At 59.4% G+C, this 15,666-nt stretch overlaps 1 protein-coding gene across 7 annotated transcripts in view; it reads left to right on the top strand.

The window, feature by feature from the left end:
* Nucleotides 1–1,968: 1,968 nt before the first annotated feature.
* Nucleotides 1,969–15,666, top strand: part of TLE3 (TLE family member 3, transcriptional corepressor) — a 29,588-nt gene continuing 15,890 nt past the window's right edge. For 4 of the 7 annotated variants that reach the window (XM_075506471.1, XM_075506468.1, XM_075506470.1 and 1 more), the window contains exons 1-7: nucleotides 1,969–2,287; nucleotides 2,796–2,929; nucleotides 3,006–3,106; nucleotides 3,217–3,280; nucleotides 4,286–4,330; nucleotides 12,645–12,707; nucleotides 13,211–13,285. In XM_075506471.1, coding sequence (XP_075362586.1) covers nucleotides 2,906–2,929; nucleotides 3,006–3,106; nucleotides 3,217–3,280; nucleotides 4,286–4,330; nucleotides 12,645–12,707; nucleotides 13,211–13,285 — 372 coding nt within the window. In that variant the 5' untranslated portion in view covers nucleotides 1,969–2,287; nucleotides 2,796–2,905. Of the gene's footprint in view, nucleotides 2,288–2,795; nucleotides 2,930–3,005; nucleotides 3,107–3,216; nucleotides 3,281–4,285; nucleotides 4,331–12,644; nucleotides 12,708–13,210; nucleotides 13,316–15,666 lie in introns of all 7 variants that reach the window. The other 3 variants (XM_075506465.1, XM_075506466.1, XM_075506464.1) reach the window with 1 other exon arrangement.

Raw genomic sequence — 15,666 nt, 5'->3', positions numbered from 1 at the left:
GGCGGTCTCAGGAGCCCCCCCCCGTGTGGCTCAAAGCACTGTGGGCCCACGTTCTCCCACGCTGGCTTGCACGGGCGCTCTCCCAGTGTCCGCTTGCCTGGCGCAGGCAGCCGTTCCCCTGGGGTGCAGTCCCCGGGAGGCTTTGCACCCCAACGTGCACCCCGGTCGGTGCGGGGCCTTTGCAGAGAGCTGCTGCCTCTACAGAGGGAAAGCAAAGCGAAGCAAAAGGGCGGCAAAAATAGAAAATTGGGGGGGTGGGGGTGGAGTAGGAGGCCGAGAGGGCGAGGAGAGGGCGGGGGGACGGGGAGCGCGGTGGCTCCGGCTCCGCGCGTTGGATTCCGCGCCGGGTTTCGCGTCGCACCCGCCGCCTCGGCCGGTCCCCACGTGGGGGCAGGGCGTGGCCGGCCGCGGCGGCCAATGGGCAGCGCCCGGCCCTGACACTTCTTGTCACGTCAACACCCGGAACGCACCCAATTAGCGGCGGGGGAGGGGGGGGTGCGGGCCGGGGCACCCCCCCCCCCAAACACCCCACACCGGGGGGGTCCGCTCCGCCACAACCCCCACCCGCGACACACACACACACACACACACACAGACACACGACCTGCGTGCCAGCGCGACCGGCTGGGGGCAGCTTTTGAGGGGGGTTGTTGTGTGTTCCCCCCCCCCCTTTTTTTTTTTTTTTATATAAACGGCTCCGTTTCATTACTAGGGAAGAACTCCCCCCCGCTTTAAAATATTCCTTTGATACACAAAATCAAATTGATATTTAGCCTCTGCTTACTTTTTTATGCACGGCTGCCTCCGCCGCGCGGCAGTGACAGATTGTTTGAGCTGGGAGGAAAAGCCATTCCGAGCTAATTAAGCCGCCATGCCGGGCGGGATTTGCAAGCGGGGGGCTGCACAGCAGCGGCATTTGTCAGCGCTCCGGCCCCGCGTGGCTTTGATTGACACAGCCCCCCCCCGCCGCGCCGGCCCGGCGCGCTTCGACCAATAGAATTGGAGTAACCGTCGGGTCGGCTTGTTTTCGATTGGCCGGGGGGTGGGGTTTGCTGGAGGGCCCCCACGTGGGGCGGGGAGGCTCCGTGTGACGTGAGGGCGAGGCGGCCATTTTGTGCCGTAGGGTGGCGGCCGCGGCGCGGCCCCTCGCGCCTCCTTCCCACGCGCGGGGCTCTGCCGAGCGGGGGGGGCTTCTCGCCCCGCGGGGTTAAACCTCCCCACGCCGGGTGTCCCGTGTGTGTGTCCCACGCAAAGACGGCCGGGCAGAGCGGCGGGAGCGTGTCACGTTAATGACATCACCCGCGTCCCTCGTCACAGCCGCTCGGACTCGGGAGGAGGCGCCGGCGGGGGGCAGGAAGGGCCGGTCGCCCCCTCCCGCCAGCACCGGGCAGGGCTGCGGCCTCCGCACATCAAAGGCGCGGGGGAGGGACGGCGGAGGAAGGGCAGCCGTCCTCCGCGCTCCGCCCGGGGCGGGCGGGCTCAGCCCGCCGGCCGTACCCACCGTTTTATCGGTATCGCGGCTGCGTGACGTGAAAACGTTGACGTGACAAAGCGGTTCTGGCTGGTTTATAGCACCTAATTGGGCCGCTTCGCCGATCTAACGACAGCTAAGGGCCGTCCTCCACCGGCTGCGGGAGGAACCGGGAACGACCGCCCGCAGCCGCGGGCCGCGGCCTCCCGCCCTTCCCGCGGCGGGGGGAACCGAGCGGCCGCGGCGGGGCGGGTGGGCGGGGCGTGGGGAGTGGGCGTGTCCGGGGGCGTGGCTTTTCGGGGGGCGTGTCGCGGAGGCCAGCCCCGCCGCCGCTGTACCGCTCCGTCGTTTCAGACACAAGCTGGCATTGTGACGTCGCCGCCGGCGGCGCCCAGTCAGCGTCCGCCTTCGCCCGCCCCACGTGGGCCCGCCGCTTCGCCATTGGTGGGCGCCGGAGAGGCCGCCCGGGTTTTGTTCCCCCTCCCCGCCGCCCCGCTTCGCCCGAGCGCTCTGGCGGCGGCGGCGCGGACCGCGTGCTCCGGCGCGGCCTCACTCCGCGGCGGCATCGCGGGGGCCGGGCGCGGCGGGCCCCGCTCGGCAGCAGCACCGGCGGCCTCGGGCTCCGCCCCGACGCCCGGGACCCCCCCTCCCGCACACACCTCCCGGTTCCCCCCTCCCCGGAGCAGCGGCAGCATGGCTTGTGGAGTTACGGCGATGCCGGCTGGACGGAGCTGAACGGCCGCCCCCGGGCGGGGGAGCCGCGGCGGAGACACCGCTCGCACTTCGCATGTCCGCGGCGCCCGGGAAGTCGGATGTGTACGGCCTTCTTCCCCCCTCCTCCTCTCCTCCATGGCCGTCGTGCTCCGGCGTTAGTTCCTGGCTTTGCTTCCCCCTTCTTCTCGCAGCAGGAATACCGCGGGAGCTGCTTCCGCCGGGCTCTTTTGGTTGGGTTTTGTTGTTGTTGTTGCTTTTTTTTCTTTTTCATTTTTGTGCTGATTTTTTTTTTTGCCCTTTTTTTTTTTTTTTTTTTTCCCGAGAGCGGGTGCCGGAAGGTGGGGGGGGCCGTAAGGAAGCGGAGGACCGCGGAGCGAGGCGGCACCTGGCCCCGGCGGTTGCGGGCGGCTCGGCCGGGCTGGGCTGGGCTCCGCGGGCGCGCAACGCCTCCCGGGGGTGCGGTGCTTTGCGCGGGGGGGGAGGGGGGGCCGCGCAGCGAGCCGGCCCGGCCGGGCCCGCTCCCCCCCCCTCCCCTCTCTCCCCCCCCCCTCCCCGCCGCCCTCCCTCCTCCGCCCCCCGCACGGACTTTCCTCTCGTCTCTTTGTTCCAGTTCTCGGCCTCTCCGGGAGCGCTCCGTGGCCGGCGGGCAGCAGCGCACGTCGCGATCGCCGTAGCGAGGCACGGCGCGGCTGGCTCCAGTGACCGCGCCCCAGCCCTGCCATGTACCCCCAGGGCCGGCACCCGGTGAGTCCCGCTCCCCCCCCACCCCCTTCCCCCCCCCGCCCCGGTGCTGAGCGCCTCTCCCCGCTGCTCCCCGCAGGCTCCGCACCAGCCGGGCCAGCCGGGCTTCAAATTCACCGTGGCCGAGTCCTGCGACCGGATCAAGGACGAGTTCCAGTTCCTGCAAGCCCAGTACCACAGGTGAGCCCGGGGGGGCCGGGGCGCGGTGCGGGCAGCGCCGCTCCCCTCCCCTGCCCTGCCCTCCCCGCCCGCGGGGTCTCACCCCTCTGCTCTGCCCCCCTCCCCCCCAGCCTGAAAGTGGAGTATGATAAGCTGGCGAACGAGAAGACAGAAATGCAGCGCCATTACGTTATGGTAAGAGACTTTAATCAGATTTCGGATCAGGCTGTAAATGTCATTAGCTGCTAGCCCGACCGTGCGCTGGGAAAGGGGGGGACCCCCCTACTCCCCTCCCCTCCGGAACGGGCAGCTGCCTGCCCAGGGACCCCGACACCCCGCCGCGGTGCGGGGCAGGGAGGGGGCCTGCTGCCTGCCCTGCCTGCACTGCCTTCCCTGCCCGCGCTGCCCGCCCTGCCCTCGCCCGCCGCACTCGGCTGGTGCCAGGGCGCAGCAGAGCCCGAGACGGCTGGAAGCGCCGGCACAAGTTTCCTGTTAACCCCTTTCTGCCGGCCCTGCAGCCCCGGGGAGGGGGGGCAGGAGAGGAGGAGCAGCGGCCCCCGGCACCGGGGGGTGTCCCCCGGGGGTGGGTCTCCGGGCTGTCCCCCCTTGCCGCTCGGGGGAGCGGGGTGAGGCCACCCCGGTGCCTTCCCAGGGCATCCCCCCCCGGGGGGCGAGTGGGCTCTTTTGTTGCCCTCTTTTTGCAGAAGTTGGGTGGCGGGGCCCCGGGGTGGGATGGTTTGTGTTTGGAATGGGTTCAAGCAGGACCCAGCACCCCTGTTCCCGGCGGGGAGGAAGGGGCCGGGGTGCTCCCGGGGCTCCCAGCAGCACTGCTGGACCCGGGGGGGGAATAAATCCACCCCCCCCAGTGAGAAACTGGGTTTTTGGCCAGACTACGGGCTGTACCTGTTCTGCCAGGGCTGTGCAGACGCTTGTCACACAGCTCTGCGCCTCTTTGTTTTTCTAAGTAGCTTAGGAGGAGAAAACAGGAGTAAAAAGGAGTGTCCTCTTGTTAAATGCATGCCAGTTAAACCCTATAAACATCTGCTTATTATAAGGTATAATTTCCTTGACTGTGAATGATTTAAGCATAGTTTTGACCGGGATGCTTTCTGGTAATGACCTTATGCAAATACCTTATGTTAAATTAATTCAAATTCTTCTTGGCTCTCTTTTTTTTTTTTATTTTTTTTTATTCCCCAGTACTATGAAATGTCGTATGGTTTGAATATTGAAATGCACAAACAGGTGAGTAATTTAAAGGGGGGGAAATGGTGATTGATTGATCTCCTGTTGCCCTTTTCTCAACCTGAGATAAAATAGGCCCTGATTGCACTAAATGGGGAGTAAGTGCTGAAGTCGGGGATGTGACTCCAGGTGAGATCTCGTGGCCCAGCAGTTATATCGGGAACTGCAGGTTGATGGCAGCCCGGTGGGGTTTTTGCTTATATTCAGGAGAAACTTAGGTTTTGCAGAGTGTTTATGAGAAGAGGTGAAAATAGCCTTGCCTTCCACGCCGGGAGGTCGGTACCTGGAATAGCGCGTTCCCAGCACTCGGAAAATACTGTTATCTCTGGCGTTTTCCTCTGGTTTTGTTGTTGGTACAACGCGACTGTTTCTAAGGTCGTACCCCTGATACTCGCCGTGCTGTAGTGTGAGACTTAGAAGGGAATTATCTTCAGGGATACCGATATCTTCTGGTGTGTTGCTCAATGTCACGGATTTGTCTTTGCATCTGGAAAATGAAGCAATGCTTGGTACTCTTTTTTTTTTTTTTTTGATCTCCTCTAATATGTAACTTGCCTGAAGGAAAAATATAGAAGGCCATAGCAGAATGTGGTGTGCTACCTTGATAAGATTATAGTTAAAGAGCCTAAAGGCTGGGCACATGATGGTAAAACTTAAAGGAATAAAGTTATTATTGAGATTAGACCTGATTATTTGTGCTGCTGCTGCTTACTGGTTTTAGAAGCAGTTCTTATAATTAAGAACTTAAGGCAGATAGAAGTTGACATCAACTTTGCAATTCGCAAATCAGCCCCATTCAACTCCAAAGTGGTTTTGCTTAATAGCAGCATCGCAGCCCAAAGTAAGAAAGCGTCGTTAGCCGACTGATGAAATTCCAAGCAGCGTGTCTGCGAATCTGCCTCTCTTCTTCGCGCACACTTCCCTTTAGCTTTCTGGTACGTAGTCACAGGGTAACGAAAATAATTACTGCTTAGTCTTCAGTTTTTTTAAAAACATCTTCTTCCATGCAGATAATCCTGACTTCTTTCTCTTCGTTGCTTCTGCCTGGACAAAAGCGTCCTTGTGAGGCAGCGCTGCTTGGGGGGAGACCCGGGGGGGCTGCGCAGGAGCCCAGTCCCCGTGCCCGGGGCGAGCGGGGGCACGCCGGGCTGGTCTGCGGCTCGGGGAGACCTCGGGCACGGCTTTGCCTTGGTGCAGCCAGGAGTGCTCCTGAATGCAGAATTTCTGCTGAGGCCTCTGGTGGCCTCCTGCGAGGACCCCGTCCCTGTTTTGCACGTGTCCCGAGGGACGTGGACCCTGCGGCCCCTTTGGAAGTGCTCGAGGGATTGGAATAACGCAAGCGTCCGTGCAGGCTGCTTTCGGGAGAGGGGAACGCCTCTTACCCACCTGGGCGCTCGGTGATGGAACAGCTTCGCTCCGTGCAAACGCTGGGAGATGCTGAAATAATACAGCAGGATATTGAGCTTTTTCTCTTGATCGAAGCTTTGGAAGCAATTCCTCTTTCCCGAGATGTGCAGTGTGTTTTCCACCAGTGCATGGTCGTAACCAAAACCTGATTTGAGAGGGTTTGCACCGCGGGATGAGTGTCAGGACTGGGGGGCGAGAGCCCGTCACGGGCTCCAGCTTCGTCGGCGTGTGGATGGAGCACTCCGCCATCCGCTCCGTCTTGCGGTGTGACCACGTAGCGTGTCTTCCCCGTGGCGTTTGGCGAGGCAGAGCCTCTGGGATGGTTTCGGAGTGTAACTCGGGAGCCTCAAAATGCCCAGGGGCAGTTTTCCGTGGGGCTGGTGCAGGCAGAGCCGCCGCTGCCCTCCCTGACCCGGATTTTGCAGGGTGACGGTTCCCACGGCGCGGCGTTTGCAGCCCGGGGAGGCCCTGCGTGGTCGGTGTGCCTCGCTGGGAGCTTCGCCGCCTTGCAAGTCGGCGGATAAATCTTCGCCGGATGATTCCAGCCTGCGCAGAGCATCCCCCGCCTGCTGTAGTTGTTCCTGGTGACATATGCTGCGTGCCTAGTGCTGGGCTGATGGGGGAAGTTTGGGGAGGTGAAGCTGTCGTGTTCTTTAATTGACAGCAATGTGCACGGAGGAAAACAAAGCAGCCCGAGCCGCTCCCAGCGCGCTTCCAGGCGAAAATGGGAGCGGAGGGATGGGATGGGATGGAGAGCTGGGCCCCGAGCGGGTGCCCGGGGAGGGTTTCCCCCTCTTCTGGGCTGCAGCATCCCCCCGAAAGGCATCCCACCGGTGATGGCAGCGTGGTCCTGCCTGCATCTGGTTGAGGGTGGCTGGTCCTGAACAAACAAGTTTATCAGCTGACCTGTTTAGCGGTTGACTTGTGTTTATCTGCACACAATCAAGTAGACTGAAGTGCTTGAATTATTCATGCAGTGTCCTGCCCTCCAGACTTGACTGCTTGTGATTACATCTGCTTGAGACAAACATTGATGGATACTTCATCTTTAAGCAAAAGGGGATTGTCTGTCTGTGGGCTTATATAACAGATTATCTCTCCTATGCTGAATATTAAGTGTGTGCATATGTGGCCCTGTGTGGTTTGTGTCCCCGTCCCCCCCCCCCCCCTTCCTTCTCGTTTTGTTTCTTGTTAAGAAAAAAAAATGTAGTTTCATAAACAACTCCATATGCAAGGAAATATTTAGGAAGTGACTACCCACTTTGGTGCATAGAACGCAGTGAATTGCTCCTTACATCAGTCTTCCCGCTGAATGAAGCGCTCTCTTACCCGGGCTCAGCTTTCTTAAACCTGAAGCCGGGTCGGGAGTTTTCTTTTTAAACCTGAGCGAAACTTTCTTTTTAAGGTTAATTGATTTTTACAAAAGCAACTTTCGTTCCCCTCTTGTTTTGGCATTGTTTGTGTTCAGGTCTCTGTAGATAATTGCCAAAGGCAGTGGGAGGGAATAACGATTCCAAAAGGAAAACTACTTGTGCGTGGGGAAACGGGACACCTCGGAGGGGAGAACCTTTGCGCTGACTTTTTTTTTTTTATGGCTGAGAACTCTCCGCATAAGCACTTCTTGTTTTCGTGCTTAAACACTTAATGCTTGGAACAAACCTAAACCCTCCTGACACTTCCAGGGGAAGAGAGGCATGCTTTTTTTTTTTTTCTAGAATATTCCAAGAACACAATATCCTTTCTGTCGTGCTCGTTAGCAAGGAGTGCCAGGTAATAATTTGCTAAATACTTCAGAAGCCAAGTAATTTGTTAGTGTGATACTCTCAGGTCTCCTAAGGTAGAAGGGAAGAGCTGTCAGCCAGCTCTCCCTTCCCTTGGCTTTGCGGGAGGCAGCAGGGGTCCCGGGTGGGTTTTGGGGGTCCCGGGTGGGTTTCGGGGGTCCTGGGTGAGCTTTGCCCCCCCGCAGCCCGGGTGCTGGTGGTAATTCTGTAATGAGGGGTTGTGGCCCGCCCCTCCACACCCCCTCCCTGAATTTAATTCTCATCAGCGAAGCTCTCCACTTTGCTAATAACGATAGCAGCCACAAATAGCTTTCAACATGCCATTGACAGCCTGGTTGGAGAGAGCACTTGAAATAGTGGTAGACAGCTGAAAGTACCCATAATTGTGCGCCGGAGTGAGAACCACACTGCTCAAGGGCCTTATTTTCATGTGCTTAAAGAGACAATATCCTGGTTTCAACAAATGCTTCTGGTGCTTCACCGGTGGTGTGATTTACTCCTTGCCTTTCTCCCACCGCCCCTGCCACCCTCTTCCAGGGCTGAGGTTTGGGGGGGGTACGTGCAGCGCAGGGGGAGACCTGGGGTGGCCGGAGGAGGGTTGTGGTGGTGCGGACCCGTCTGGGAAGCACCGTCCGGGTGCGTGTGGGGTGACCTGTGGTTTTGGAGCCAAGGAGAAAGCTGGGGGCTGGCAGGCGGGTGTTTCTCCCCGGGAGTCTCGTGCGAAGCGTGGGACGATGCTGATGCCACGTTCCTGCGTCCCGTGGACCGTCGCTTTGGGCACCCTACCAGCCCCGTCGCCCAGTGGATTGGAGTGGATTTAGGCTTAGGCTAAAGGATTTTAGGGTTTAGGCTTGCAGTGGACAGTCTTTATAATGTTTTGCCATGTTTTCCAAGAGGAGGAAGGGTCAGCTGAGCGATGCCGTGTGTTCAGCCCCTTGTCTCCAGCCTGCATCCCGCCGTTTAAATCGATAAGCAAGGGCAGGTTGGAGTTTGGTGTGGCCCAAAGTCTCTTCTGAGACTGCATCCAAGATGGCCTGGTCTGGTGCGCTGGTGTGACTCCTTTCAAAGCCGCGCAGGTTCATGGAGGATCTGTCCTGCGCAGGGCGCAGGTCGGGGTGCGTGTGCTTTGTGCGGGGCGTTTGGGAAGGCTGGGGGCGCTCCCCACGGAGCGGCGGCTGCGGGGTCGGTTTCTGCAAGCACCTCCGTCCCCAGAGCATGGCTGAGCGCTGGTCCCAAAGGCTCCTGAGCACTGGGAACCCGGGAGGGGTTTGTGTCCGGTCCTGTGCCCGAGGGTGCTGGGATCAGCCCAGGGCTGCGACCCCCGGGGCAGCCATGGGGCCGGGGCAGCTCCCGTTTGCTTGCTCAGCTAAGGCCAAGGCTGATGTATTTTGGCACAGCGAGCATCTCTGTTGCCCAGAGCAATGCCTGCGGGGTGTCGTGCCAGGGTGCAGCCTCCCCCCCGCACCCCCTTACCCTGCTTCAAGCCTGGGGCTCTGCTTGCACTCGCGCGCTTCGGGCGATTTTTAAGGTTGCTCCTTTCCACTCTACTCTGCGTTTCCTGCGACTGACGGCCGGCAGAGTTATTTTTAAACTTCCCTCTGCCATGTCCAGGTGTAAAGACGAGCGGACGGGGGGCCGGGGCTGCTGGGGAGAGCCAGCCCCGCAGCTATTTAACACCATGCCGCCGCACGCTGCTGCAGCCGGAGCCCCTGCCCGGCTCTTGACTCGGCTCCAGCAGTGGCTCTTCATGCCCTTAAGTGCTTTGGGTGCTGGTAGCGGCTCTGGCCATTTTAAGAGCGGGTGACAGGACTTGCAGCCTGTGGCCAAGCAGTCAGTCTCTTGATTTATAACCGGTGCAAATGTTTTCTCCGATTTCCCCCCCTCCCCGCTGGCAAAACACCACCCCAGAAGTGTTTTCTTGTCTAGCAGCGGGTCAGATTCCTGGCAGGGACGGGGGGCGGTGGGGGATTAGTCGGGATTTCAGGTTCTCCTGACTCCTCGCCCTTCTTAACGAGCGGCCGGCAGCATCCTGCCGCCCGGGCTGAGCGTCCCGGGAGGCACTGCTCCCACGGGTGCCCTGCTGGGCTGCGCGAGTGGGGCTCTCTCCTGCGCTGCCCTGTGCAGCCCCCGGGCTCTTGCCCGCCGCGCTGGCTTGCGGCCCCCGTCTCGGCGATGCGCGCCGTGGTCCGGCGAGGATGCGGGGCGTTGGGAGGGGATGCGGAGGCTGGGATTGCCATGGCAACCCGCGGCGGGGGAATGGAGGTTTTTCTTGGCAGGAGCGGCTCGGGGGGCTCCGCTGCTCTGGGGCAAGGTGATGAATGAGCCCTGTTATGGGGAAGGTGTCGGGCATGAAACCCTCTCCTGTTCCCGGTGCGCTGGAGGATCCCCTTTCGCTCCCGATTAAACTTTTAATGGGGACAACTAGAGTTTAATATGCTGGGGAATGGGAGAAGTTAAAGTGAACAAATATTTAAAGATTATTGAATCTCATGTTAACAGGAAACCTCACAGTTGTAAACATAATATTTTGGACATCTAATATCTTCTTGCTCGCTGAATCCCACGTGGGAAGTCTCTCTCTTTGCAGAGCGCGAAGTTTTCCTTCAAATCTTTGTTGGAAGTTTGGGCAGAATTGGATTTAAATGTGGAGGCGATGGGTCGTCGCGCATCTTGTTTGTCTGGACGGTGTTAGTGTTCGATGGTGCCCAGGGAAAACTCAGCACCTTCCCTCCCTCCTCCGCGGAGGCGGCCTGTTTGGATGCTGCATTTCTGTCCTTTACACCTAAACGACCTTTGCGACACGCAGCCGGAGGGACCGCTCGTGCTGGCACCGCTGTTCTTGCCTCAAATGAGGATCGAATTCGTTCTAGAATTTGCTGGGGGCTGGCAAGAAAGAGCTCGCAGGAGAAGCAACCGTGCTGGAGGAGCAATGCGCCGAGTGCTTGTTGCATCCAGAATCCAATAGGCTTCATCTGAAGGAATAAATATTTAATGGAGCTGCAGTTTATATATACTCTAATCGATGCGTCAGGGCCAAAAAGGCCTTTAAAGAGGTTTACCTATCGCTGAGCAACACGTGACGTGAGCACCGGGGTGGTTAGCGGTGGCACTGGTGCCGCTTTGAAGCGGCACTCCTTTGCCGGGGCAGCTGGCGGCACGCACGGCGCCGGCCCACGCTCCTGCACCGCGCTCCTTCGGACACGGCGCTGCGCCTGGGCTTGGGTTTTGCAGCTTTAGCTTGCAGCCCAGTTTTGTGGGCACGGAGCGGTGGGTGGGCAGCGCGTGTGTGTTGGGTGTTTAAAAACTTGCGCTGGCCAGAGTCCGTCCGTCTGGGAGTATCGTGCCTCCCCCAGCTGCCTGATGAGCCTCGCATCCTCGCTTTCGGGTCCATGATAATCCCGGCGGCTGCAGCACTCGTGTAGCTGTAGCCAAGGTACCTGAGTCCAAACCGTAGTCGCTTCCAGATGCCTCTGCCTTCACACGGCGCGCCAGCACGTTCCCCTGACCTCTGGACGGGCTAATAAAAGCATCAGGTGTAACCCAATCGCCGGTGCGCTTTCGGAAAAGACGACGGCCAGAAATATCTCTGTCGCTTTGAAGCCTAAACTGGCAATGCCCGCGTGAAGGTGCTGCGGGAGCAGCGAGCGGGTGGTCCGTGGGGACCCCTTGCAGCGAGTCCCCGAGCTCCGGTGGCCGTGGGGTCTCTGCGGGGTGCTTCCCTCCGCGGGGACGAGTCTAGGCTGGGGGAGATCGGGGTTCTCCTGGCATGTCCTTGCTTATGCTCATCCTGGGGCACGTTGGTTGTGCTTCTTAGGTTAGTCTCGTAGTAACGCCAGCGTGCCCCAGCCACTACCCAGCTCCTCAAAGCAATGGTTGAGTGTCTATTGGGTTTTTTTTTTTTTCCTCCAAACTGTGATATTTGGATTTTTTTTTCTTGCAGTATTTGAGAGCAGGTGGAACTAAGAGCCCTTCTCTGGGTTGGCAACGCACTGGGGCTAGGATTAAAAATCAGAGCTGCCGTAGGGCGCATCCCAGGACGCCTGGGGCTGAGGGGTGGGGATCAGGAGGGCGAAGCCTCGGGGTGCTGGAGGTGGGGGCGGTGATTTGGGGAGCACGCGGGGGCTCTCCAAGCGGGGGGTGGCTGCTGGCCATCTCGGAGAAGAGCCACCTTGCCGATAGGGAGGCTGGAGCGAGACCCAGTTAATCACTTGTGTTATTGATAACGAGCTGCTCGGGGCTGTCGGAAGGAATTTCTGGGCGTTTGATTCTGCGCCAGGGCTCAGCTCCGGCCATTGTTGCGGCGCTGGATCCTCGCGGCTGCTCGGGCCGTGTTTGAGTTGGACCAAAAGCTGTTTTAACAGCTGCCTCGGCCGGTGGAGCAGCCGGCGTTAACTCTTGGGAGCCGGGCAGCTCAGCGTGCCGAGCGGGAGCATCCGCGGGGTGCACGGTGCAGGGCAGGGTGGGACCTCCCGGCACCGGGCTGCTGGCTTGCCCCAAACGTGTGCTGGGGTTATCGCTCGAGGAAAACGTGATTCCCAGTTCACGGAGATGTTGCAGAAACCACAGTTTGACAGCATAGGTTTGTTGTTAAACTCCCAAATAACGCCGTCGAGCTGACGGGTGTAAATGGTTACGGGTTAAGTTTCCCGAGTGTGATGCGGGGATGGCAAAAGGAACCCGAACAGCTTCGGTTTGGGGTGGGGAAAGACCTCGGCGGCGCTGAGACCAGAGCAAGCACCCACCAGCCCTCTCTGTTGACTAAACACCCGCTGCAGGGAGCGGTGCGTGCTTGCGGAGCTTTCTTCTGAAGAAACTCAACACCTGCAAATAAGCACCGGGATCAGAAAGCGATGGCGAGGGGCTGTCCCCGCGCGCGATCCCGGCTGGGCGTGCAAAACTGATTTTATGTGATCCAGCCTCTTTGGAGAGCGGTGACTGCTCTAAGGATGAGGAGCTGTGCTAGCGCCCGGCTACAGATTTTCTTGAAAGCGGGGAAATGCAGGTTTGAAGAAATGCAGGGAAGGGGACAGGGAGGGGGTGCACGGTGCTGCTGCTGGGAAGCCTCGCGCAGTCTGCGGGAGGCTGCTCGGTGCTTACTGTCGCTTTTTCTTCTTCCCTTTTTTCAGACAGAAATTGCTAAGAGACTGAACACGATTTTAGCCCAGATCATGCCTTTTCTGTCACAAGAGGTAAGGATGTTCTCGCACCCCAGGTGGTGGATGCTGCTCCTCCTGGGGGGGTTTCCGCAGGAAGGCAGCGCTGTGCCCCTCGGGGGGGGGGGGGGGGGTCCCGTGAAGGGGCACGGACCTGCTCCCACCAAGCTTGTGGTTTGGGGGCATGGGGCTGCTCTGGGATGCCCCATGAGAAACGGGGCTCATCCCACGTGCGCGTTGCAAGACCCTCGGGCTGGGGGAGAGCCAGACCCCACGAGGGGCTTTGCTCGGCCGTGGGGGTCTGCGCCAAACCCGTGGGGCAAAAAAGGCTGCGAGGGGCTGCTCCGGCTCCTCGTGCAGCGCGGGGTCCCTGGAGCAGGGAGCTGCACCGGGGCTGCTGCGCTCGTCAGCAAAATATAAACAAAAAAACGGGGTGACCAGCTCTGGCGTGGGGCTGCCGGCGGGGTGGGGGGGGGTGACGCCTCGGCTCGCTGCCCCGTGCCCGGCTCTGACCTGTCCCCGCACCTCTGTCCCCGCAGCACCAACAGCAAGTCGCACAGGCTGTTGAGCGTGCCAAGCAAGTGACAATGACGGAGTTGAATGCTATCATCGGGGTACGTGGACTTCCCAATCTGCCTCTCACCGTGTGTATACCCCTTTTATTCCTATCATTTACCATAACCAGAGGCAATCCTGCGCTCAGGCGGGGTTAAAGAAGGGCAGCTCGCAGCAGCCCGGCCCTCCCGAACCACCAGAACTCCCCCAATCTGGCATCGAGCAAGACGGGGGGTGGCAGCCACCGCTCGGGCAGCCCGGTCCCCCTCCGCGGGTGCTAACGCGGCACCGGGGGCCTCCGCCGGCCAAATTTGATGTTCTCCGTGAGACTGGGGAGCGTTTGGGGAGTGGAGCGGGGCCGGGTCCCTGGCAGCCCTCCCAGACCCCCTGAGCCCAGGCATGTCTCTGCGTGTGCTGTTGATGTGAAATGTGCTGTAAACTTGACGGAGTTGTTCCATGCATTGACTTACCTGCTCCCGTCTTACCGGGCTCGCTCTCGCTCTCTCTCTCTCTCTCTCTCTCAGATCTCAGGTGGTTTTTAAGACTAACAGTTTTTATTGTCTCTTTAATTGCTATAACAGTCTGTCCTGCAGGAAACCTGTTCTCTGTTGGAGCTCCCTTAACCCTGGGACATCAGCGTCCCCAACCAGTGTCCTGGGGAGGTGGCTCCAGAGCCCCTCTGGGTTTTGGTGTTTGTTTTCCAAAAAATACTGATTTTTACTTTTTTTATTTGCACTTCTTTCTTAAGCTACAAGGATCTTTGTGATTCTCTGCGTTTAACTTGCTTTTATATCCATTTTTGTGGGTAGCACTAAGTGTAGAAATGTGCTCGGGGCTCCTGCAGCCCTTGGGGCCGAGGAAAGCCTCGGCCGCAGCCGGATCCCTCGCGGTGGGGCTTGCGCGGCGGTGGCGCTTGGGAAGCGCTCCGGGCACGGGAGTACGTCTTGTCGGGTCCGCGCTGGGACGGCAGGCAGCACCGTGCGGCTGCCTGGCCTCCTGCCTGCTGCTGCCTGCACCTCGCACCTTCCCAGCGGGCTGGGAGGAGAACCGGTGCATCCGGGGCAGAGACAGCAAGCGAGGGAGATGCTCGGCTCTGAGCTGCTTGAAGCCGCAGCCAGGAGCCCAGGCAGCTAGAGGCAGATATTGGAATTCAATTAAGGTAAATGAGCAGGGCCCGTGACCCCCATTTTCAAGGTAATTGCTCCCTCGGATCAGAGCGAGTGTCGTCCTGTGATTAAGCAGCCGGCCATTTAATCGCTTTGCCTGACAAACTTTCGGGAGGCAGGAGTTACGGGCAGCCGGGAGAGCACGGAGCCGAGCCGGGAGCGCTGGGGCAGGACGGGCAGCGGGGAGCATCTCCTCCCGCTGCGCCTTGCCCAGGGAGGGACGCGGGGCGGCTGCCGGCGGGAGGGTGGCGAGCGATGCCACGCGCTCGGGTGGCTCGAAGAGGAGGGCAGAGCTCGTCTCCGAGATGTGCCGCGCGCTCCGGGCAGACGCGGAGCTGTTTTGGGTCGCGGGTCCGTGCTGCTCGGCGGCTGCTGCGCCTGCTCCGGTGCCCCCCGAGATGCGAAACCGAGAGGGGTTTGGGGTTTGTTTTTTTTTTTTTTTTCCCAGCAAACAGGATTTCTCCCCTTTGTGCACGCGCGGGGGTTTGTTATCGTAGGGTTGCTCGTGTGGGGCAGATCGCTTGTGTTGTGTGTGTTCTTCTCGAGTGGAAGAGGGCAGCGCGGGCCCACCCCCGGCGTCCCACGGGGACGGGTGGCTCTGCTGTCCCCGGCCATGCCTTGCAGCAGGAGAAGGCGACTCTATTTATAAACTGCACCAGCGTCTTGGTGCAGGTGCTGCAAACAAAATCGACACACACAAAAAAACCGCACCAAATCATTAAAACCTTTTTTCTTTTTTTTTTTTTTTTTGCCCCTTTTGAGGTCAAGAACTGTTAATTTTATGCATCTAGGCCATTGTCTCACAGTTCCTCTGCTTCAGGCTTCTGTGAAATTGAGCCCTTGATTTGGTTATAGCTCTGGAAATGATTAGACTACTTTACTAAATTTAACGCAAGTGGTGAACTTAAGTGGTGAACCATTAAATCAGTTAACAAAGGCATGAAGCATGATGTACATAATCCAATTAAAAACACTCTACATACGAGATATTCCTTGCCAGCCTTTCTCATAAATTGTAACCTCCTTCATATCTTAACCATATTTGTCTGGCACATGCTGAGGGACCCCAGGAGGAAAACATCTCTGTGTCTGCGCATCTCCAACCAGCTCCTCTCGCCTGGCCGTGCCGGGGGGCTGGGCGATGCTGATGTCCCCATCGTCACCCGGGGCTGGGTTTGCAGCGCCGTTGTCCCCAGCCCCTTGCTGCAGGCTGATGTCCCTGGGCCCTGCAGGGACGTCCGTCCGGTTTGGGGTCCTGCCAGCAGATGGGAAGC

This window comes from Mycteria americana, chromosome 6 (genome assembly GCF_035582795.1).
Source record: "Mycteria americana isolate JAX WOST 10 ecotype Jacksonville Zoo and Gardens chromosome 6, USCA_MyAme_1.0, whole genome shotgun sequence".
NCBI lineage: Eukaryota > Metazoa > Chordata > Aves > Ciconiiformes > Ciconiidae > Mycteria > Mycteria americana.
The sequence above is the reverse complement of the archived record's forward strand: the minus strand, read 5'-3'. Positions and strand labels throughout refer to the sequence as shown.